At 36.5% G+C, this 26527-nt stretch overlaps 1 protein-coding gene across 1 annotated transcript in view; it reads left to right on the top strand.

The window, feature by feature from the left end:
• Positions 1 to 4734: 4734 nt before the first annotated feature.
• LOC150090543 (ATP-binding cassette sub-family C member 1-like) overlaps positions 4735 to 26527 on the top strand; it is a 198292-nt gene continuing 176499 nt past the window's right edge. The window contains exons 1-5 of the mRNA XM_090378813.1: positions 4735 to 4831; positions 22237 to 22425; positions 23002 to 23124; positions 23920 to 24057; positions 26246 to 26359. Of these exons, the coding sequence (XP_090234939.1) occupies positions 4793 to 4831; positions 22237 to 22425; positions 23002 to 23124; positions 23920 to 24057; positions 26246 to 26359 (603 nt within the window). The 5' untranslated portion in view covers positions 4735 to 4792. The remainder of the gene's footprint in view (positions 4832 to 22236; positions 22426 to 23001; positions 23125 to 23919; positions 24058 to 26245; positions 26360 to 26527) is intronic.

Here is a 26527-nt window from a genome sequence, read left to right on the forward strand (position 1 = left end):
TTTTTTTTTGAGCCTTGGTGATGATTTTGAAGTCAACTATATGCTCTGATAGTTCATATCTGGTCATACTGAAATGCCCAACACTAATTTCCAGTAATAATACAGTCGAAGAAATTAGAATTGTCTTGACAAGTCTGAATGAAATCTTCACGTGATTTCATTCACTGTTCGTTGCTTTTATGTATCTGTGATGCTCTGTGGCACAAAATTTTCACAGACCCTCCTTTTCCCTAAATCTTCCTGCACAATTTGACTAATTATCTCCTTATTCATATCGGACTCATCAACTGTCATTCTGAGGGTCAAACAATGATCTCTTGCCACAATTTCCTGAACTGTGTCCTCATTTTGAGAGGTTGATGGAAACCCACTTCTTGGGTCATCACGAATATCTTTGCATCTGTCTTTGAACCGTTTAGACCATTCAACCTCATCGAACATAATCCCAGCAACACCAGCTCAGGTATTTCTTTTGCATCACACTTTGTATGTTATCTTCATAATATGCTCTTTGTGAGGTGAGTGTATAGAGTGCAAGTACTGATGTTCTTGTGATGTTCCTGTATTTAATATAGAGATTAATTGTTCTATTGTCTCATGATGATTCTAGTTGTTAATCCACTCTAGAGGTCTGTGTCTTGTTCTGTTGCCATACATTCCCAGCTGTAGTCACATTATTCATGGATACTTACTGAGGGTTCCCTCCTCATTAAACGCTCAAATGGCACTAATCTTTGAACACAATGTGAGTCACTATCAGTGGCATAGCCAGGGTATGGTCAGCAGATACGCTGTACCCCTGACGCTGAAATCTGGTATTGTGGCACCTTTTTAGAAAGCAATTGGCGGCTTTTATTTATTTTTTTTTTTGTGAATGTACCTGCTGACAAAAAAATCCTGGCTACACCACTGGTCACCATAATCGTTGCTGTGGCATTAGCTAAATGTGAGGTGATAATCATACCTCTTTGAAAGTCCAGGGGACCTTGTCTTTTCCTCTCTACGAACTGATTGGATCACATGGTTTTTTTATTATTATTATTATTAACCATATGGTGCAAGGAAGCCTGAGGCTTATGCTGCACTAGCCAAAAAAATTTCTGAATTACCCCGAGAAAGAGAGAGAAAGGGAATCACCAAGAAAAAGAAGAATGATGATATCCACCTCAGGACCCTAGGTGTGCCAAGCCCATACTCACCAGATGCGAGCCCCTGGGATGAAGTAATGAGCCAAACGTTATATAGAACTTTCCTGCACATCACACACCACGTGACCTTTTCGGTGTGTGTAATTTTGTATAGCTTAAACCACAAAAAGCCTTTTGCGAGGTCTGGAGTAAAACACACAATCTTACCATCACCGACCAAACAGGAAGATTGCCTGTGTAAACATGAATTTTTTTTTTAAAGAAGTTACAAAAAAATCATAAATGAAGTGATAAGAAAACTGCAAAATGTCAGTGAGACAGTAAGCCTCTTTTCAAGAATTATAAATTTATCCTAAATGAACTACGTAACTGACTGGAAGAGAATTTCAGATGTGAAAAATTCCGCAAAAACAGTGAGACAGTATGTCCTCTTTACTGGACACAAAAAAAGTGACTTTAGAAAAGAAATTACCTAATGGAAGAGAACTGAGGTTGAGTGATGTACATGGGGAAAATATAGATATTCGGCCTCTGACTGACGGCTCCACAATTTCATAATAAAAAAAAGCTACAAAACACTTCAGTAGGAAGGCATAGTGCTGTTTTTTACTACGTACTGTCCGACGTTCTAGTTCATATTTTTAATTCTAAACATATTTTAAGTCATAATTCTAAACATATGGCTAGTTATGGCGTTTCGAATATTAAAAAATAATATATAAGAATATGGAGACATGACCTACCAAAATTTTTATTCACACTAGCTTCTTTCGCGGTGGTACAGTGGTTATAATCGCCGTCTTACCACGTTCGAATCCCATCAATGACAAGAAGGATTTTTTTTTTCGCGATGTGTCTTCGTTAGTCGGCCCTCGGGTGACGGTTGTTCATTCGGAAAACCGGCCGAAGAATATACACACAATTATAGACACAAAATATCTTGACTCCAAAATTTTTATTCATAGCTTTTGTTGCTTACAATATCCTTTTGCAGTAGCACAGTGATTATAATCATTGTCCTCCTCCTCGCACTGGACAGAAAAGGCCCGGATTCGAATCACAATAGTGAGGCGAGGAAGTTTTATGGGCTTTTTTCGCTCCTTGCTGAGTTAGTCAGTGTCAGGAGAGGACAGCAAGGCTTTTTTTCTCCAGAAACTAAGGTTTTTTCGTCAACAGGAAAACCGACCAGAGAAAACATGCTGTTCATTTCTGGATGTAATACACATCAGGGGTCAATATTTTCTCCGGGTTACCTTAATATAAAGTTTATTTATTTATTTATTATTTTTTTTATTTTTTTACGCTTAACGTAAAAATGACCATCTATACGTAGGTATGCGTCTGCTTATTCTTCTTTACCATTCAAAACTCCCTAGTTAGCCAATTTTCAGGAATCCAACTGCCATAGTCTTAGCCATTTTGAATCGACACTATTTCCCCCCTATTTTGGACCCCTCCATGACACAAAATAAGAAAACCATGTTTCCACTTTCTTTAATTTTGTGTGCTGTACAATAATATTGTGTGTGGGTGGGTGGATCTACATTTCAACCCTGCTGTCAAATAATGCCAATATTATGAAAGAAACATATATTAAATTTAATGCAATAATAATTACAACCCCTCAGAGTTTCTTTTCACAATGCGCATGCATCACGGATACGGGAGGTGTGGCTACAGCCTTGAATCCCTCACTAAAGAGCTAGTTCAAAACGAAAATAATAATAATAATAATAATAATACAATACAATTTATTTTCATAAATAGAATTTGTTTACTATAATAATAATAATAATAATAATAATATAATAATAATAATATAATATAATATATAATAATAATAATAATAATAAACAAACCCAGGGTCCTGAGTTGGATATCATCATTCTTTCTCTTTCTTGGTGATTCCTTTCTACTTCTACTTCTCTCTCTCTCTCTCTCTGTAACTCGGGATTTTTTTTTTTTGGTTGGGGCAGCATAAGCTTCAGGCTTCCTTGCACCATGTGGCTAATAATAATAATAATAAAATAAAGTGTACCATACTATAAGTACGAACCCCAGGCAGTACTAGAGACTCGAACCCACAAGCTGTACTGGGACGGGCCATAATAACAGATAAGACCATCCCGCATAACAGACCGGACATAACCCTTGTGGACAAGATGGAAAAGGCGGTGCCCAACACTAGCAATGTCCAGAAAACCCATGGGGAAAAAATTAGGAAGTACAAGAACCTGAGACATGAGATGTGGCATATGCAAGAAGTATCAACCATCCCAATCATCGTGTCAACAACCGGTATGGTACCAAAGACTCTACATAGCAGCCCAGCAGCAATAGGTCTCCCAGAGAACACTTACAAGGAACTCCAGAAAGTCGCAATCCTGAACACCTGTAGGACAGTCAGAGATTTCCTCGACCGTCAGTAACACCAGACATTACAATTACCCTGTGTACTTATTAACAGATAATACTTAAAAATAAAATTTTAAAAAAAGCAAAAAAAAAAAAAAAAAAAGCACGACGGTAAGTGGCGAAAATACCATCAAGTCTTTTCATTTTTTTTTTTTTTGTTTTCAACTTGTTTGAGAACTTTTAAAACAATTTTATTTGTTCTATAGCTAATGTTGTTTGATTTAATTTTAATAACTAAATTAAAATTTAGCTTTAATTTATTAAAACTAAATTTTAGGTATTAAAGTTAATAGCGGTTTATTTTTTTTTTAATTTTAGCTGTCAAAATTATAATTAAAAATATAATTAATAGCTAAAGTTAAATTTGCTATTAAAACTAAATAAATTATATTTTGTTAAAAGTACTCGCTAATAAAACTAAATTGTATTTTGTTAAAACTACGTAGTATTAAAAATATATTTAATTTTAATAACTAATATTATAATTTATTTCGATTGCGTATTAAAGTAAAATTTTGTATTCCAATGCACGTGGTTCAACATTAAAACTGGAATTGTTTTTATTTTATTTATTTATGATTTAATTTTTTTGGCCATCATTCTAAATAAGCTATAAGCTTCACTACAGCTTGAATTACACGCACAACACAATGGGCAGACCATTTCCCTATTAGTCTATGGAAATAACGAAAATGCAAATTCTGCCCCGCCCCTTGTCCTTTAACAGAACCAAACTTACCATAGGGAGCCCCTGATTCCCTCCTTCTCGGCGATAGACCTAACGGTAAGGTAGTTTCGCCACTGTTCCGTGGTCTTTACCAAACGTCCATACCCTTCCTCTATCGTTTGATAGGTATGCGCTGAAAATTACCATGTTTCATCGAAAAATATCATTTAATTTCAGATCTGTTCCAACTATTTCAGCGCAAATTTGAATCTCTTTCAAATCCACATTATTACCCTTAAATATTACTTAATTCAACGTACACGGATGGCAAAAATAAACCCGAGAAAATGTCGCTTTTGAAATTTTGGTCATTATGACGTCAAACTACGAATAATGAGTACAGCCCAACGCTTTTAAAAAGTCTTTTCAAGGGAACGTAATCCTTTTGTCGTATACTGTAAATAAGTTATCGTGACTTTCGTCCTATTTCATTGACAGGTTAAAGTTCAGAATTGTTTTGTTCTTACGGAGGGTAGAATCATTCAAGTAAAGCAGATGAGCAATGACGATTGCCATCGACTTCTGTAGTACGCCTTTGTGGGTAAGTGATTTTGCAGCGGGTTATATTTAAAGGATTAAGAATTTGTTGTTTTCACACTTTTTTAGAGGTGGGGGAGATTTTGTTTTTATCGTAATTAGCATTCTGCTTTTAAATCTAGAATAATATGATTAGCATCTTTATATTGCCATCTAGGTTGATAAACGTTCTTACATGGTTGATGGTAATTGACACAGTTCCTTGTCATAATTTCCACTTCTGTTATTTTAGTATTATTGTTGTTGGCATCGAAATCCATAGTAAAAGGTGTCCTGAGAATGCATGTCAAGCAAAATACTTTCCGACGTCGTGATTTTTAAGTCAAAACTATTAGGAATGGCTTCGTCAATTATAGCTGATTCTTTCAATTTAAATATACAGTAATTTTCATTTTTAACGTAACTAAGCTCCGACTTATTATGGAATACAGTGCTATTTTAGTCAATATTTGAAGAAAGCACCCAGTAGTGTTACGTGATTTGACAGTTAGTCTTGATATTATAATTAGGGTCTGTAGTCTAACGAAGGACCCTTACAATGTCACTCGGTTCCTTTTGCCCGTCCGTCTGTCACAGCATTGTATCTCTGGAACCACTCAACCTATTGACTTAAATTTTGCATTGGTTTGTGCATCATGTGGGCCAACAACGCCATATTGATCATTGACAAAATTTGTCTGAGAAATGGGGGGGGGGGGTTAAAATATTGTCGACAACCTATAGCTTATTATATACTGTTGGAAAGAGCTCAACGAGTAAGTTTAAAATATAATTTTTAAAATTAAAAATAGCGGCGCCAGACAGGAAAATGTGAGTAATTTTCGTGCTTCCCACTTTTATTTCCGTCGCTAATGGAGCTAAAAATTTAAAAATCACATTAGCTATGCGTTATTCGATGCTTATCAAGAGTCTATTGCGATTGAATCTATCATTTACTTTTTGTGTTAAAATTAAAAACAATTTTTTTATTGCACTACGATAGCGCGCTTCTTTGTACTAAGTAACTCACCTTTTGGTGACAAAAAGGTTGCTAAATAATTAGTTAATAATTGTATAAAGGTCATTTATAAATTTTGCGATGAGAAGTATGTCAAGAAAGACAAGTATCACAAAGAAAGAGAAGAATGATGATATCCAGCCCAGAACTGTTGGTGAATAGTGTTTCTTTGATATCGTCAAAATTATTTCGGGACCAAATACTTATGGACCCTACACTTACATATGCTGAGTTTTCTTACTTTGAAGTAAATCAAATATAAAATTTCCAAAGAATTTAATTCAGTTTATCTAACTGCACAGATTCAAATGGGCAGGATTCCCCTTGTCTGTAAAAAGTAAATTCGGAGATGCATTAATATATTTTCGGATGAATGAAAAAAAAAGCATATGGAGGGTTAAATGAATTAGTGAAAACAGGTTCTCAAAGTGGACTGGCAATTGAATAAATGTGTTACTTGTTTCTTTCATGGTTAAATAATTTTAATTTACTGTTAGACGTCCGGTGGTAAATCCAGGAGAGCCAAACCTCAATAATTTAAGAAAATATGTACTGTATTTTGACTTTAAGTTGTAATTATCATTGTTATTTAATGGTAGTAGTAACAAATAATGCAAGAAAACAAGTTTATACAGCATAAACAAAAAGAAAAAGACCACTTTATTATTATTATTATTCATATGGTGCAAGGAAGCCTGAGGCTTATGCTGCACCAGCCAAAAAAAATCCCAAGTTACCCCTGAGAGAGGAATCACCAAGAAAGAGAACAATAATAATAAAAATGTTTTTAAATTCTACATCTCAAATACAAGGATATAATTCAAGCGAATGAATGAATGATATCCAGCTCGGGACCCTGGGTGTGCCAAGCCCATACTCACCAGACGTGACTTCCTGGGGGTCATTTGTTTCCGATTTCATCTTCATGCTAACAGTTTATCTAGTTCTTCCTTGAATTTATTCAAAATGCCCACCTCTACAACACCATATGTTTTTGTGCCAACAATCAACCACCTTCTCGCTGAAGGCAAATTTGTGCACATCCGACCGTAGTATAACTATCTGTTGCCTTCATACTATCAAAAAAGGGGTGGGGGATGCATTGGATGCGATACACCCGGGCTCCGAAACAGAAGGGAACACCAAAGCGTTTCTTAAATGGTATTACATAGCTATGAGGAAAGAGAGGGCCCAATATAACCGGGCCTCCGATACTATTGCACACCCCCGAAGGAATATAAAGGCTGGATAAAAATTTGAGCTTGATTTAATCACTGTCAATCAGATATTAATTATTCATTATATCCCTTCCCAATAGACAAACTGCATCCAACAGTGATATATTAAAGTGTTTGCTTCTCCAGTTTGTCTAGCCGAGATTTTGAATGTCTAGGATTTTAATAAGGGTTGTCTGTGGTCCCTAGATAGCTTACACCAGCATGCAAATTGCTAGATCTAATGGTGCCACAAAAATTGCATGGCTCATTGTTGCTTTATATACAGGGTTGTTAAAATTGAAGTATCCCAATGTAGAGGGCTCTGGAGCGAGTTCGAACGCTCGTATTGTAGAAAAATTTGGACAACAGGTACCATAAAGAATGCGCTCGCCATTTATTAAAAACAATTAGTTACAAAATTTGTCACTGTATTGCGCGTAAATACCATAGTTACGATTATGCAAATAACCTACGTTATTTGCATAATCGTAAGTTATTGCCACAGCGCCACTACTCAGCTCTACTGCACTGTATAAAAGCAAAGCAGTCTCTTCAAAATCAAACAGTATAGATATTTGCTTGCACTACAGCAGCAATGCCAACGTTTCAGGAAAAAGTGCTATTAGTGAAGCTGTACTATCAGAACAGCAACAATGCAGCTGCGGCTATCAGAGAATTCCGGCGTCAGAGGCGCAAAAGGCATGGACCTATGACTGCTTGTGCTGTCTGCAAAATGATTGCGAAATTTGAAGCGACAGGACACTTTGGTGTTCAACCAGGTAGAGGTCGAAAACGAGTGGACTCCTCTCGTGTTGAAGATGTGGCTATGGTTGTCGTGAATTTATCAAGTCAATCTCCATGTGTCAGCGCAAGTGTGCCAGCTTTTTCTCGAGAAGTGGACATGCCATGTTCCGTTTTAAGGCTAGTAATGCATCAGGTATTGCGATACTATCTTTGCAAGATGCACATGCTACAGCAGCTAAAGCATGGTGATGCAGATATTCGTTTCAGATACGCACTTCAGTTTCTGGCTTGAATGAGAGTCGATATCACTTGGCCATGGAACATACTTTGGAGTAATGAAGTCTACTTCTGTTTAAATGGACAAGTGAATACGAACAACTGTCGCATTTAGACAACAGAAAACCCTCGAGTTATCCAAGAGGTCTCGTTGCATTCTCCAAAAGTGACTTTGGTATGCATTTACAGCCACATTCATGATTGGGTCATTTTTTTGAACAGGTAACACAGATGGACCCCGCACCTGTTCCGTCACTGGACAGCGATATTATGAAATGTTGGCAAATTTCGCAATACCAGAGCTGCAACAACGTGGGTGCCTTCAGGAAATCATATTCATGCAAGATGGTGCACCACCCACCACATCACTGTGTCCAAAGATTGCTAAGGCAATACGTTACAGACGAACGGGTCATCAGCCATTGCTTCCAGACATCTTGGCCACCCCGTTCACCGGACCCCCCCCATGCGACTTTCGGTTGTGGGTTTTTTTAAGAACTAGGTGTATATCGGGAAGGATGTCAAACTCTGGCAGATCTGAAGGACAGCATTAGATGTCATGTGCTGGCTATTCCAGTTGACATGTTACGTTCTGCTGTAGAAATGCTGTTCTTCGAATGGAAACTGTTGATCAAAATGGAGGACACATTGAACAATTGTAGTGCTGTTCAAGTGATTTGTATTGCCAAAGCGCCATATAGTGATACATTTTTTTTTTTTTTCAATAAATGGCGAGCCCATTTTTTATTGTACCTGTTGTCCAAATTTCTCTTCAGTATGAGCCTTAGAACTCACTCCAGAGCCCATACATAGGGATGCTTTAATTTTAACAACCCTATACTATACAGGGGGTCTCAAAAATATTGATACAAACGTTTAGGGGAGGTAGGTAACACCTAAATGAATGTGAATCGCATAGGAACCCATAATCGGAAACGTCACCAAAAGTCGGTACACCAGTTCGCGAGAGGAAAAATTTCTGGTTTACTCATTCAAGCAGTAGTCGCCGCGCAAAGAGCATTCATCGATATACGAACTGTGAGCTGGCAGACATGCACCTAGTGTATGGATTAGCAGAGGGCAATGGACGAGCCGCTCAACGAATTTATGGAGAACGCTTCCCAGACAGACATTTACCGGACCACCGTTTGTTTGCGCGTGTGCATCAAAATTTGTGCGTTTATGGGTCATTTAAGATAACAGGAGTAGTGCGGGCAGACCACGTTCGAGGCGAACTCCCGCCATGCAACAAAGTGTGTTGAATGCCGTCCAGAATAATACTACTACCAGCACATGTGCCATTGCCTCTGCCTTAGGAGTGTCTCGTTGCAGTATACAGCGTGTCTGGCACCACGATTCCTTACACCCCTTTCATCACCAAAGGGTTCAGTTACTGCTCCCCCAAGATCATCCTGCACGTGTGGCTTTTGCGGAAGTGGTTTCCTCCAAGAAAGTGCTCAAGACTTGAATTTTCCTGCTTATGTTTTGTTCACGGATGAGGCTTATTTCACTGGGGAAGGCTTATTCAATCAGTACAATGCTCATGTGTGGGTTGTCGTGAGCCCAATGTGTGTCGTGAGCGGTGTGCGCCCAAATGCGGCACAACATCGCTTCGCAATAAATATGTCGGCAGGTATGGTCGATGACTGCTTAGTCGGCCCATACCTGTTACCATCCCACATGAACTCCGGAGAATATCGGATCTTTCTTGAACAAGTGCTGCTAGGGTTACTTGACGATGTTCCAGCAAATGTGAGACGCAACATTTGGTTTCCACATGACGGGGCGCCTGCCCATTATGGAAGGTGTTCGTGACCATTTGAACAGGCGTTTTGGGCGTCGATGGATTGGCCGTAGTGGACCCGTTGCCTGGCCCCCACGCTCACCTGATTTATTGAGCCTTGATTTCTTTCTGTGGGCCCCCCCTCAAATCTATCGTGTATGAATCGCCTGTGGAGACGGAAATGGATCTCGTGGCGAGACTCGTCCGCGCTGCAGCTACTGTGCAAGAAACTCCAGGTGTATTCGACCGTGGCCGCCAATCTATGCTGCTCGGTGTTATGCATGCATCGCGTCTCATGGTGGAACCTTCAAGCATCTGTTGTAACATCATGAAATGCATCCATCTCGTACTCCATTTTTAATATTATGTCAAATAAATGTTTGCCACTAATTACTGCCTTGCGTCATTTCTGCTTCTTGTGCCTCTACTACTACTTTCCCGTGACGTTTCCGGTTATGGGTTCCTATGAAATTCACATTCCTGTAGATGTCACCCACCTCCCCTAAACGTTTGTACCAATAATTTTGAGACACGCTGTAGTGTGGATAAAGTCAGAAAAGTTTTGCAGGTAACTCATCTCCACGACGTTTGCTTTGAGAAGACCAGCTATCTACCAAACTTTAGCTTGATAACGAATACTTAGTTACAGAATAAATAAGCAATCGTTGAATTATTATGCAGTAAGTAATTGGTTGATAATCAATGTCCAGTTAATAACCAATTAATTATTGGCTAATAACATCTGTCGGGTTTTTGTTAATTTGATGCTATATGTTTGAGTACTGCATACAGGTCTGGAGGCCTCATTTCAAGAAGGATGTAGAGCTGCTGGAACGAGTACAGAGGAGGGCAAAAAGCTTAGTGAAGGGAACAAAGGGTTGCTCTTACGAAGAAAGGCTTAAGATTTACAAATTACAGTGTCTGGAGACTAGACACCGGCAAGTTGAACTGATAGAGGTGTATAAAGCCTTGAATGGTATGAGCATGCTCAATGCTGATGGGATTCTTCCTCTTGCTCAGAATAATCATCTGAGAGGGCATAAATTGAAATTGAGGAAAGACAGATGTAGGATAGATGTGCGGAAATTTGCCTTTAGCGAGCGGGTAGTTGGTTGGTGGAATAGACTTCCATCCATCCCTTGTTGTGGAAGTTGATAGTCTAAATAAATTTAAGGTTCAGCTGGACAAGTATTTCGAACGAACGGAGAGGTGATGTGGAAGTTTCTTTTTTTTTGGTTGATGCTGCATAAGTTTGGGTTCTTGCATCATATGCCTCTGCTAATGCTTACTGCCATATATTTTACAGCTGTATTTCATCAGTTAAAAAGAATAGTTGATGAAAAACCATAGTTGACTAATACAGTACGAAAAATCGCATTTACATGTACAGTAGACTCTCGATTTTCGGTGATAGATGGTAAAAAAAAGTTCCCGGTTAATCCAAAAATACATAAAGTCCCCGACATACGTTACAGGACTTCTTACGTAAGTCGAATTTTATGTAACTAACTCGGAAATAAATAATAAAATATTGCTACTATATCCTTGATATGCCAAAATTACAAAACCCACCTAATATCCTCCGAAGAAATATAGTTATAATTTGAATTTGTTCAATTAAAAACTTTATTGTGGGTCAACGGTTAAGTAGCCAGAGTGGCACATGAGAAAAGAAAACAAAAGGGGAAAAAAAACGCATGTTATTGTACTGTAAAAACTGATTTGTATTTCGTAGCCTTGGTTATTACAGTTAACTTTAATGGTGCCAATTGCTTCACCGCTTCTCGTATTCTGTCTTTTTCCTTTATTGTGTTCACCGTTGCCACTGACAAATCTGAATTCCGTGCGATACTTGTTGATGTAGTAGTGGTGGCATGTGATGCAAGAAAGCAAATGGAAGAGCTTATGCAGCATCAGCCAAAAAAAAAATCACACCATTCCCTCCAAATGCCTGTCTAGTTCCTCCTTAAATGTATTCAACCTATCAACTTCCACAACGACAGGTGGAAGTTTGTTCCAGCAATTACCCACCCGCTGGCTAAAGGCAAATTTCCTCACATCTATTCTACATCTGTCTTTTCTTAATTTGAATTTATGCCCCCTTAGGTTCGTAATCTGAACAAGTGGAAGGATCCCATCAGAATTCAGCGTGCTGAACCCATTCAAGGCCTTATACACCGCGGGGGTGCCTGGTCTCCAGCCACTGCAATTTGCAGAACTTAATCCTCTATTGATAAGAGGATCCCTTCATTCCCCTCACCAATCTTGTTGCCCTTCTCTGTACACGCTCAAATAAATCTACATCCTTCCTAAAATGAGGCCTCCAGACCTGTATGCAGTACTCAAGGCGTGGCCTGACCACTGCCTTATACAGAGGGATAATCACCTCCTTTTCCCTGCTAGCAAAATTCCTGTATATCATTGACAAAACCCCATGACCTGCCCTGGCAGCCTGTCTGCATTGCTCAGAAAACTTCATATCTGCCTGCACAATTACTCCCAGGTCTTTTTCATTTTCTACCACCTTAAGTGTAGTACCACACAGTTGGTACGTTTCTCTGGGGTTACTTCTACCCATATGCAGTACTTTGCATTTGTCAAGGTTAAACTTCAGTTGCCACTTAGCCCATCTGCCCAAATTATCTAGATCCTGTTGCAGTAGCACACTGCCATTACTGTCATTAACAACCCTGCCAACCTTTGTATCATCTGCAAACTTCGACACTAAGCCTGATATACCTTCATCAATATCATTGATAAATATACAAAACAACAGTGGACCCAACACCGAACCCTGTGGGACTCCACTAATAACATTAGTCCAAGAAGAGCAGCACCCATTGATTACCACCCTCTGTCTTCTCCCACTTAACCATCCTTTTATCCATTGTAGCAACTTACCCTTAATACCATTCTGCTCCAATTTGTACAATAGTCCCTTTGTAACCACATCATAATATCCTATCAAATTTGTCAGACAAGACTTTCCCTTAACAAATCCATGCTGTGTCTGAATTATTGCTGCAGTCTTGTCTAGATGATCCTGCAATGCATCTTTAACCAGCGACTCCATTATTTTACCCGGAACAGAAGTTAAACTAACTGGTCTGTAATTACCCGTGTCACCCTTCGATTCCCCTTTGTGAATTGGGGATACATTTGCACATCTCCAATCCTTGGGAACCTCACCTGAGTCCAAGGATGCGCTCATAATTATGGATAAGGGTTTCCTTAGTTGCTTTGTCGCCTCCTTTAATATAACTGGATAGATCCCATCCACCCCCAGGTGCTTTTCTTTCGTTTAACTTGAGGTATTCCATTTTCTGAATTCCCCTCCCCCTCATATGTGAATGTCGATGCAAATCACCAACAGTTGACCCATCGATATCAAGTGGACCAATCTGATTCATCCCCTTCCTTCTAGAGTTTACATAAGTAAAGAACTCTTTGCTGTTTTTTTTCCCTAATAATTTTGATATCATATATTTGGATTTCAGGAAAGCTTTTGACACTGTTGCGCATGAAAGACTATTGTACAAATTGGAGCAGAATGAATTAAGGGTAAGTTGCTACAATGGATAAAAGGATGGTTAAGTTGGAGAAGACAGAGGGTGATAATCAATGGGTGCTGCTCTTCTTGGACTAATGTTATTAGTGGAGTCCCACAGGGTTCGGTGTTGGGTCCACTGTTGTTTTACGTTAAACGTTTCTTACGTTTAACTTCCCTCAACATAAGTTGAGGGAAGTGTTATTGCTTTTGTAAAGGCGACTACGATGGACTGAGACAATATTTAAATTCTATACAGTGGGACCAACTGATGATGTTACCAACAGCAAATTCAAAATGGGAAGCATTCAAAGAACTTATCTTGGAAGCTACTAGGCTTTAAATACCAACTAAGAAATATTGTTCAAGGTTTAGGCCTAAGTGGATGTCAGATGACCTAATGAGACATTAGGTCATCTGACATCAGAGAAGAAAAATGCCTGGGATACATACAAATTAACACGTGAATCAGAAGCCTATGATAGATACAAGTTGATCTGTAACCAAGTTACAAAGGCGGTTAGTCAGGCGAAGGCAAATTACGAGAAATCTTTGGCAAGGGATGCAAAGAGTTCTTTACTTATGTAGACTCTAGAAGGAAGGGGATGAATCGGATTGGTCCACTTGATATCGATGGGTCAACTGTTGATGATCCTGCTCAGGTAGCTAACAAACTAAATGAATATTTTGCATCCTCATTCACACATGAGGGGGGGGATTCAGAAAATGGAATACCTATAGAAGTTTAAATTGATAAACCAGCATTTTTCAAAATAAAATATAATAGAAGACGACTAATATGAGTACAAATTCCTTTTGATTCAACAATTTAAGCTATGACCCAGCGGTCATGTCGTTTGGCCGCGAGTGTAACTCCATATTGAAATTGGGTTTCCCGTTGGGGGAACAATTCCCCTCAGGGGAATCCCTGAATAATATAAACCGATTCTTCGCTTTATATAAAAAAAAACCCATGAAATAAGATATCTCTACTATTATTATTATGTTACGATGTATATCAGTAAAACATTTCAATTAGATAATATTTATATTGTTAAATAAATACTGTATTTCTTCATTTAAATGTTACATTGACAAAATATATAAAATGCTTAACATTTTTTTTTTTTTTTGCATTTATACTCTTTCCGCTAAAAAATCGGCTATCTGCTATTACATATTTTAATCCGCCAAACATGAAGCAATTCCGCTAAAACTAGCGGGAAACCGTATATTGGCAACACTGAATTCGAGAGTCTGCTGTACTTCAAAAATTCAGAATGTTTTTTTGGTTGATACTTTACACCGCAGAGTAATTACAACTCTGTGCTGTTTACGCCCTCTATCACACTATTATCAATAATTAAATAGTAGCTAAACTTCGCCATTTTTAAGCGCTAATGTTTATTTTTAATTATGTGAAAAGTGCTATTAGTTTTCTAGTTATTGAAATTCAAATTAGGCCTTGCAAGCCATGCAAAATAACTGAATCTCATTATTGCACATTGACAACCCCTTTTTTGAATGCATGGGGAATGAAATAGTGTTTTTTATGAATTCCGAAAAACTACTTCCCATAAATTGTTTCAAATGCCATACCGTATATGTAAATTAGATTATATTCAAACAAAATTAATTATATTGTATGATGCTACTCTGCTGCGACATAGCCTTGCATTTTGAGTGGCTTAAAGGAATCTTATGCTGGCACAAAAAGATATGCGGTTGTCCATTAGATTATTATTAGCCATATGGTACAAGGAAGCCTGAGGCTTATGCTGCACCAGCCAAAAAAAAAAAAAAAAAAAATTCCCAGAGAGAGAGAGAGAGAGAGAGAGAGAGAGAGAGAGAGATAAAGGAATCACCAAGAAAGAGAAGAATGATGATATCGAGCTCAGGACCCAGGGTTTGCCAAGCCCATATTGTGCACGCCTTTGGACCACCGTAAAGAGAAACTGATATTTGTTGAACGGCAATCATGTCAAATTTTCGATAATGAATAATATTTCAAAATATATCCTAATTAGTCCTTACAAGCCACACAATAACTGCATCTCAGATATTGCACATCCCACTTCTGAATGATATAGAGAATGAAATTGCATTTGTATGAATTTCGATAACCGAAAAACTGTACCTCTGCCAAATTGATTTCAAATGCTATTTATATAAATTAGAACTAGAAAAGTTAGGCAGATGGCTGAAATGGCAATTGAAGTTTAACATTGATAAATGCAAAGGGTAGCAGTAACCCCAGTGTAATGTACCAACTGTGTGGTACTTCACTCAGGGCAGTGGAAAATGAAAAAGACCTGGGGTAATTGTGCGATCAGATATAAAGTTCTCTAAGGAATGCAGACAGGTTGTCAGGACAGCCCATTGGGGTTTTGTCAATGATATACAGAATTTTGCTAGCAGGGATGTCTCATTGTATAAGGCAATGGTCAGACCACATCTTGAGTACTGCATACAGGTCTGGAGGCCCCATTTTGGGATGTGGAGATGCCAAAATGAGTACAGAGAAGGGTAAACCAGATTGGTGAGTGGAGCAAAGGGGTGCCCTTAGCAAGAAATGCTTCAGTTCTGCAAATTGCAGCATCTGGAGAATAGGCACCTGCAAGGTGATCTGATTGAGGTGTTTAAGTCTTTGAATGGATTGAGCAAGCTCGATGCTGATGGGATTTGTCCTTTTGCTCAGACTACACTCATGATGAGGCACAAATTCGAATTGAAGTTTGTTCCAACAATTCAAATTGAACGTTGGAAAAACTTGTCTGTTTTGAAAGTTGATAGTTTAAATAAATTCAAGGAAGAAGCAGAGAGAAACTATTGGAGGGAATGAATAGGTGAAATGACCTGTTTTTTTTTTTTTTCCCCTTTTGGCTGATACTGTATAAAATTTCTTGCATCATTTGCCATTGCCAATGATATTTACTAAACCTGCTATTCAATCTTTTTGAAAAAAAATTTAAAACAAATAACTACAGATATTTATATTATAATTATTTTATTATATATTTATTTTATATACATGGTGATCCATAAATAAGAAAAACATGTTTGATTATAAATAACAGCATTTTAAATACATTTTTAATTAATGTTAGCACAATAGAAAGGGCATTCATCAATTTAAACAAAAAATTTACATCTGTCCAATTTTGCTGTCATTTTGGTCTTTACAAAATTGTCATAGTAGTGCACAAGTCACAGTTCTACAGAAATGTTCCCAAGCTCTCCTAGTACTGACTGCTGAAGCTACTACAGAGACTTGTGCTTATTATTGCATGATTTTACCTTCCATTGCTAGTGTAGCATCTGACATTTAAATCCTTGTTCAAGAATAATGTGGCTTGTTAGTATTAATAGTGGCATGTGATGCAAGAAAGCAAGTGTATGAGCTTATGTAGCATCAGCCGAAAAAAAATTCACACAACCATTCCCTCTAAGTTTGTCCAGTTCCTCCTTGAATTTATTTAAGCTATCAACTTCCATGACAGATGGCAGTTTGTCCTATTAATTAACCACCTGCTGGCTAAAGGCAAATTTCCACACATCTATTCTACAACTGTCTTTCCTCAATTTGAATTTATGCCTCCTTAGGTTTGTAATATGAGCAAGTGGAATAATCCCATCAAAATTCAGCATGCTCAGCCTATTCAAGGCCTTATACACCTGAATCAGATTGCCTCGCAGGTGCCTAGTCTCCAGCCCCTGCAATTTGCAGGACTTAAGCCTCTTTTGGTAAGAGGATCTCTTCATTCTCCTCACCAATCTTCTTGCCCTTCTCTGTACACTCTCAAGCAAATCTACATCCTTCCTAAAATGAGGCCTCCAGACCTGTACTCAAGGTGTGGCCTGATCATTGCCTTATACAAAGGGATAATCACTGTATATCATTGACAAAACCCCATGACTTGCTCTTGCCGCCTGTCTACATTGCTCAGAAAACTTCATATCTGACTGCACTATTACCCCCAGGTCTTTCATTTTCTACCATAAGTGTAGTACCACAGTAAGCATTCCTCTGGGGTTACTTCTACCCATGTGCAGTACTTCGCATTTGTCAATGTTAAACTTCAGTTGCCACTTCTCAGCCCATCTGCCCAAATTTTCTAGATCCTGTTGCACTAGCACACTGCCATTACTGTCATTAACATTAACAACCCTGCCAACCTTTGTATTATCTGTGTACTTGGACATTAAGCCAGCCTGATATACCTTCATCAATATCATTGATAAATATAAAAAACAAGGCCCAACACTGGACTATTGTTATTAGTACAGTCCCTGTGGGACTGTACTAATAACAATAGTCCATGAAGAGTAGTGTCCATTGATCGCCACTGTCTTTTCCCACTCAACCATCTTTTTATCCATTGTAGCAACTTGCCCTTAATACCATACTGCTCCAACTTGTACAGTAGTCTTCCATGTGCAATAGTATCAAAAGCTTTCCTGAAATTCAAGTATATGATATCAAAATTATTTTTTGCATCCAGTTCCTTTGTAACCACATCATAGTATCCAATAAAATGTGAGACAGGTAGTTGGATAAGTTTTATGGGTACCACTAAGTTGCATATGCTAATCTCTTAAGCTAAAGAGATTACCATTGTGTTCAGCAACAGCACTATTGCCTAAGTTTCTTGAAGGCCAGAGGGGCAAACAATGCATACCCAATTAAGTCTCTTGTAATCCACTAACCTCAATCTCATATAAAAAATTTTTGTTCTACAGATGCTAATTTAAATGTAATTACAAAGGGGAATTAAAAAAAATTGCTAAACAGAAAAATCTCTATAAAGATCATTAAACAAGGGTCAGACTGTACTTATTGATGTTAAAAATGTTTTTACTGGTGCTATTTCAAAAATTTTATAACGAAAAAGTGTTAGGTAGTGACGTCAGCTTCTGCCAGAAGAGAATTATTGTAATTTGTATTGCAGTGTCATACTTGTATGATGGCAACAATAATTTATCATCTACTGGACCAAATTTAATGAAATTTTGCCTGGAGCTTCATCTTAGCTCTATACTAAAAGAAAAACTTTCAAAACTCAGAAAATTGCAGTAGTTTTTCCAGGATAGTGGAAAATATGAATATGTGATTTAAGGAAATTTTCTCCCATAATGAATGGGATAATGTGGATGTATAGCATATCATTGAAAGCTAAGGAATTTAGAAACAGAAACATTAAGGTTTTAATTCCTGAGCTGGATATCATCATTCTTTTCTTTCTTGGTGATTCCCTTCTACTTCTTTCTCTCTCTCTCTCTCTCTCTCTCTCTCTTCCTCCCCCCCCTAGGGTAATTCAGAATTTTTTTTTTTTCAGCTAGTGCAGCATAAACCTCAGGCTTCCTTGCACCATATGGAAAACAATAATAGGTACAAAACTTTTGGAAACTAGGAAAAGTGTTAATTTGAAAATGCATCTGTTTTCAAGTCACCTGGTGTTTTCAGATTGAATGTAATTTTTTGTTTACAAAAACTGAGGCTGGAAAATAGTTCTGCACATTTTTAAAAAAAATTTTTCAAATGAGATGTCATCAGATCTTTTGATAAATATTACACATAATGGAACAACTATAGATGGTGTATTCAGTTGTGAACTAAAATCTTTGCAATGTAAAAATTATATATTCTACTTTAGTCATCACAGACCAATACTTTCAATATTTCAGATATGTAATTGCTATTAACAAAATAAAAACTGTTATATTATTGAATCCATGAATTTTATTAATATCAGAAAATTAAAATGCTTTTAATGCCTCCCATTTAAAAAATTAAAATGTAAAATGACTCTTAAATGTTAAATATGCTAGTGGCAGGACACACTGTACCTGGTACAGAAGCTTTATTATTTGTTATAATTTTATTTATGTGCCTTTTTACAATAATTTTACCAATTATCGCAAAAAGGCACGTAGCTATGAATTTGCCATAACATGCCAAAAACCCTAGCTACGCCTCTGCTGGGCATTGTTTTCTGTATTTATTGATGAAGGTATATTAGGCTTAATATCTAGGTTTGCAGAGGATACAAAGGTTGGCAGAGTGCTTAATGACTATGGTGCTGCAGCAAGATTTAGAATAATTAGGCAAATGGGCTGAGAAAGTGCTACGTATGGGTAGCAGTAATCCCAAAGTAACATCGATTGTATGTGTATGGTACTACACTCAGTAGTGGAAAATGAAAAGGATCTGGTGTAATTGGGTAGTCTGGCATTGAAGTTCTCTGAGTGGTGCAGACAGGCTGCCAAGACAGCTCATGGGGTTTTGTCAATGATACACTAATTTTTCCAGCTGGGATAAGGAGGTGATTATCCCATTCATTGTATAAGGCAATAGTCAAGCCACATCTTGAGTACCCTATACACATCTGGAGGTCTCATTTTAGAAAGGATGTAATGCTGCTGGAACAGGTACAAAGATGTGCAATGAGATTAGTGAGGGGAACAAAGGGGTGCCAAGTTCTTTCCAAGAAAATCCTTCTGTTCTGCAAATTGCAGCATCTGGAGACTAGGTGATCTGACTGAGACATTTTCCATGCAATGTAAACATGCAGCCTTGCTAGCTGCATGTTTACATTGCATGGAAAATTTCATGTCAGATGAATCATAACATTAACCCCCGGGACTCACATTTTGTGAGCATGGGCTTGGCACACCCAGGGTCCTGAGCTGGATATCATCATTCTTTTCTTCCTTGGTGATTTTCTCTCTCTCAGGGTAACTCAATTTTTTTTGGCTGGTGCAGCATAAGCCTCAGGCTTCCTTGCATCATATGGCTATTAATAATAATAATAATGTCTTTTTGTGTTGAATCACCTTTTAGCTTCTCTCCCCAGCTTATATTTGACTTTAGGATTTTTGTTCTACAAATGTACCCTTATTCAAAAGAATTGAACTTCACTTACCATTTTTCAGGTTGCATATACAACCAAATGAAGTCTTCTTGAAGCATCAAAACCTGACTCAAATTAACTGCCTTTGCTAATTTCAAATCATTAGCAAACTTTGACAAGCTTCCCTTAGATATGCTTGTCAAATTTATTTATAAAAATTAGAAATAGGAGTGAACCTAACATTGGTTCTTGAGGGACCCACTTCTTACACAAATCTACCATGAAGATGACCATTTATGACAACCTCCCTGTCTCATATCTTTTAGCCAGCCTGAAATCCAACATAGAATCTTACGAGTAAGTCTAATTTTTGGTTTATACAGTAGGATGGTATCAATAGCTTTGCTAGAAGTCTAGATATGTAATCTTAAATTGTTACTTGCATCCAACTGTTTAATGCATAATAGTATTACTAGGTTGGTTATAGATGACATTCCCTTAATAAATCCATGCTGGGAACTATTCAAGATACCATTCTTGTTGAGATGGTCCTGAATCATATCCTTAACAAAAAATTTCACCCCAGGGGCTCACATCTGGTGGGTATGGGCTTGGTGCATCTAGGTTCCTGAGCTGGATATCATCGTTCTTCTTTCTTGGTTGACTCCTTTCTGCTTCTCTCTCTCTCACTCAGGGTAACTCTGGAATTTTTTTGGCTGGTGTGGCATAAGCCTCAGGCTTTCTTGCGCCATATGGCTGATAATAATAATAACATACTCTGGTCTTCCCCACCATGGAAGTCACTCACTGGCTTATTTATTATTATTATTAGCTGATGGTGTAAGGAAACCTGCAGCTTATGCTGCACCAGCAGGAAAAAAAAAAAAAATTCTGAATGAGAGACATATGATATCCAGCTCAGCACACAGCCAAGCCCATACTCACTAGATGTGAGCCCCTGAGCTTAGTTACCCAACTTCTTTAGCACCACCTTTGTGGACTAAGGAGATTATTTGCACTTCTCTGGTCTGAGGGGATCATTCCATAATCCAGTGTTGCTCTCATTAACATTTCAAATGGTTTGATGCACTCACATGTAGCTTTTTTTAAATATAACTGAATGTATACCATCCTCTCTTAGAGCCTTGTTCTCTTTAACCTCAGTAGCTAAATTTGTTGCATTTAGAGATGCAAGTAATGGAGGATTCAACAATACACAGAGGATGTTCTTTATCATTAACAGTACTCATAAAGCCATAACTAATGTCTTATTTTCTTTTTGCTATTTTCAAAGGTTCTCCTTAATGTTTCCATTTTGTATTACTTAATTTTCTGTCTTCAGCTATTTAGAAATTGGCTTAGTTTTTCCTATCAGTAGGCTATACTCTATGCATCCAACCTTAACTACAGCAAACATTGAGCAACATAAACTAATTTTACAAATAGATGTTGGATTTATGTGCACCAGCCCTGATTTGTGTGTACTGACAGTGATTGGTGATGGTGCCACAATGCCTCAAAGCTTTCTTGAAGGTGTACTGTGTTCTGGACTCAATTGTTCAAGGTGGACTCAGTTTGTTACAATTCATTTTTATAGGAAGAGTTTTTTTTTTTTTTTATCAGGGTATCATAAATAAAAATAGTTTGGATTATATCATGACCTCTCCCCTAAGGTTTGTGCTCCTACTCAATGGGGGATTCATTGGGAGTGCACAAAATTTAAAGCTAAAAAGTTTTACTCCTTACAGTGATTGCATAAAGTTATTACAGCAAAGTGTTTTTTTATCTTGCTGCTCATAGTGAATATGTTGATTGAGGGGACAATGTTTGGGCTCTGGTACAACTGTCATGAAAAAGTGGGCCTTGCATTAAAAGGATTTTGAAATTTAGATTAGGATGAAACTAGTATCAGAGTTTAATGTCAATGACTAACTAGAAAGTATTAAAGACCAATTTTTATTTGCTATTAATATTTACATTTATTTCTTTTACAGAATAGTAGCAGCTGGAGTAATTTGCATTCTAATTCTACCTTTCCTGACTTCACACCATGTTTCCAACAGACAGTACTTGTGTATATTCCTTGCTTTGTTCTGTGGTTTCTTGCACCATGGAAATTCAAGAAGATAAAATCCAGCAATGCACCTCCAAATCTATGGACCTGGATTAATGTATCAAAGTTGGTAAGATCTGTGGTGTTAACAAGCATGTTTGTAATTGGATGATCAAGGATTAATACAATTATAGTCAGCTGTATATAATTACATATTAATTAAACTTTCATCTTTAAATTAGATTAAATCAGAATAATCTTTCAAATAATGATTTATGATGCACCAGTCCAGACTTGTTTACTGATAGTGATTAATTCCAATCTAAATAAATTAAAGATTTTCCCATTTAAGCAATGTTTAAATGGGAAACTGTATAATTTTTAGTGACTTTTTACTTGTTTAGGGGAAAGCTCTAATTTTGAATTCCATCAATGGGAGAATTTTTTCCTTGAGTGTTTCACCTCCTGCTGATTAATCAACTAATTGGTTTAAGCATAAGCCATGGCTTGGACCCTTGTCATCAAAGGGAACCTTTTTTCCTTTTGTGAAGATAAAAATCTATAATTGTATATTTTGGACTCCATTACATGCTTTTGCTTAGGGCCAAAGCATATGAATTATGGTTTAATTGTGTAATTGGTGTCATTTTAATTCAGATTTAAACATTTATCTCTAATAACTCTAATTTGTGACATTATTTTTCAGCTCCTAAACAATCTTCTCTCTCTTCTGCATTTAACAATTTTGACAATTCTTATTGTTAAAGATACCCAGACAAAAGTAGTTGTAGCCCAGCTTCTTGCACCTCTAGTGGATTTCATTACAGTTGTAAGTGTGTGAAAACTATTTTAAAAACCTTTTTTAAAATTTCACTTAGTTTCCTCTGTTTTCTAATCATTATTTTTAAGAACCATTTTAGTAATCAAATTTTGTCATATTAGGTGACCACCAAGGTGTAAAACAATGTGAGCAGGGGTGGTGGCATGGCATTCATTCACACATGAGTACAATTTGTGTAACTAATTAAATTTGTAAGATGTCAGCAACCTAATGCTAACTGAGCTTAGTATGGTTGAACCAAAACTTTAAATTCATGTAATGAGAGTTACTGTGAACATGTTAATATAGTATTTCAAAGACAGCTTGACAAAAATGGCTAGTTGTGACCTTTTACCAATGAATTTGTAAAAAATTTGTGTATAAACAATTCTGCATTATTCTGTTATTCAGTTAACAGTAAGACATCTGGATAAAACTTTAATCTGGAGATTTCTGTAATGGTTCCCCCCCCCAAATTCTGCACCAGAAGCATTTAGCTGTACTTAAAAAGTAAAAATATTTGCCATACTAAACTTTAGTTTTATATGGTTATAAGAGACAAAAATGAAACAAAGTAGGCTGTGTGATGGTATTACAGTCATAATGTTGCAAAGCATTATTTTGTTATTAGCTATTATTATTCATATTTATTTATTTTATATTAATATTAGCATATCTTAAAATTATCAAAGAAAAACTTCAGAAATATTTTTGGGGATAAGTGGTGAATAGATTTTCTCAGTATGTTTACCAAGCGAATATTTTGGAAAGTGACTTCTCATTACTGTAAAAATTATCTTGCAGCTTCTTGCAATGTCAATACTCCTATATGCTCGACGGAAAGGTGTGAGAGCATCAGTAGTTTTGCCAGTTTTTTGGATTCTCCAAAGTTTGTCATCAGTTCTTTTAATTTATTCATACTTATTAAAAGAAATTTGGATTGTAAGTATAGTTTTATGCCCATCTGATTTTTAGTACTAGAATTTAAATAAATTGATTTTGTACTGTCATTCTTCACATTTGAAGAATAATATTTAATTTGAATATTTTTTGTGTTCATAATTTAGTGTTATTGGTTTTAATTATATTTCACTTGCTAAGAAATTTGTTCTTGAGCATTAACTTTGCAAAGCTATGGTGTTGAGGATATTATAGAAAGTTAATATATTTGACACACACAGGTTCTATTAGAAAATACCGTAAACAGTATGGGAATGTCTGAGACCATAATAAATAAACTGTTTATACTCCAGGATGACCACATGGTCAGAGGAGTACACAAGATAGAGAGAATACAGCAAACAGTACCATATTTAGCAGTCAGACTTGAACCCTGGTCACTCAAGGCGCATGTACCTATGCACCCTCGCTAACTTGGCTATGCCCACATATTATAAAATATCCTGATGGTAAGCTAATCTCTACATTAGATTAGTGAGGAAATAGTTTTTCATCCCAAAAATCAGGTGGCATTACATGATCTAATTTTTAGATGGATGCTTTGTGGCATGAGTTGCTTTGATAGTAATCTAAAATAAAACCTAATGATAAGCAGATTAAATAAAAAATTAATTTTAATAATTTGATTTCACCCATTAAATTCTTCCCTTCCATAACAAAATTATAACTGCTCTGCTTTTAAAGCAGAATTAATTAAATTTCTTTCATTGTGAAAGAGGCCAAAATTTACTTGAATGAATTTATTTATTTATTGATTTTGTTCATGTTTTTAATAAACCAGAAAATTGAGAACCAATGAGAAATTATATAAAATTGATGATTTTAGAAAATCAAAGCATTTGTAAAATACATGAAATGTGTTATGCATTTATAAGACTAAGCAGGGAAAAAATTCACTTTCTGAAGTTGTCCTGTGGCTGAGAGCTGTTATAATTGTAAATGCTAATGCTAGAATAGCTTAGATAAATCGTTGAACTGAGTTAGTTTACTTTATTTCTTTCAGTATTAGCTTGAATATATGGTTACTGTCAGAAGCATTGCATACTACCAGATGTTTAAAAGGTCTCTATTAATGAAGTTTTACACCTAATTTTTTATTGGAATTTAATAAGCATTTATATATTAAAATCAGTGTTCAGCCTTTTTCAGCTAGTCCATAAACACTTTTTTACATGTAACATTTGATAAAGACCATATGATGTGATGCACTGTGCCAAAAATCCAAGCAAGCAACCAACCAACCCAGACATTTTTCCATCTGTCCTTCCCCCTTCAATAGAGGGAACCAGACATGCAGAAGAGGCTGTTCTTTACAATTCACTTTGAAATTTAGCCTAGATAACAATGGTAAGTTTTTTCTAAAAAACACATCTCTCATAATGGTTATAACAGTGATATACATTTTATTGATATTGTGGAAGAAATTTTATATCAGGGCAAAGCATTCTCAACCATTGAAAAACACTGGCAAGGCCACTTTCCCATCCCTCCCTCCATTATTCAGTGAGCCAAGTTTCTTCTGTACAATAATTCCATAAGGTGATAATAAAAATAATCTGAAAAAACGTTATCAATTTAACATAATGCACACAGAGCCCATTAACAATAGTCCATGTAAAAAAGTCTTTCATTCATTGACCATGCATGGAGTAGTTTTAATGCAAAATTTCTCTAATTGGCTTTAAAAAAAAAAAAAAAAAAAACAGTACCAACTTCATTGAACTGGCTTGGACATAAACATTAGTTTAGACAAATGAAATTGTGTATTGACCATAATTGTTCCAAATGAAATGCTGGCCTTCAAGTGACAAGCAAAAAATCTAGAAATGGCAATTCTTCCAGCCAAGGTTAGGTGCAAGATTGGATTGTCAGAATCATAAAGGAAAGGAAAGAATGGTATAAAATCAACTTTGAAATTCTTGCCAATCTTGTTCAAACACTGCAGGAAATAAGATTTACATGTTCCTGATAACATGAATTTTGTAAGTTTGAATTCTAATATTCTTTTAAATATTTAGTACAAGCCTGTGATCTTGACAACTAATTTTTTCCCTTTTTAATTTTTAAAATAAATTAAGATATTTGGTGATCATTAAATTCATGTATTACAAACTTCCTTTGGTAAGTTTTTCTAAACCTGTTTAAAGATTTTTTTTTTTTGTTTCCCTAGGATAAAACACAGAAAGTAATATTTTTTGTCCAGATAGCAATATTGACACTAAGGTTGCTTCAGTTGATTCTCTCAGGTTTTGTAGAAACCCCATCTCCAAGAATGTTTACACAAGTAAGTAACTTTTGAGTCACATACTCTTCTTAGAATTAAGGGTGCTATAAATCCTAGTGTTTCTTTAGTCTGCAATAAAAGGTTGAACATTTATTTCCTTTCGGATTATTTGTAAAGAACACTATCAGTGTTGCCAAAATCATTTTTGTACATTAAATACCATCCAGA

This window comes from Mastigoproctus giganteus, chromosome 1 (genome assembly GCF_048544385.1).
Source record: "Mastigoproctus giganteus isolate SK-2022 chromosome 1, ASM4854438v1, whole genome shotgun sequence".
Classification (NCBI taxonomy): domain Eukaryota; kingdom Metazoa; phylum Arthropoda; class Arachnida; order Uropygi; family Thelyphonidae; genus Mastigoproctus; species Mastigoproctus giganteus.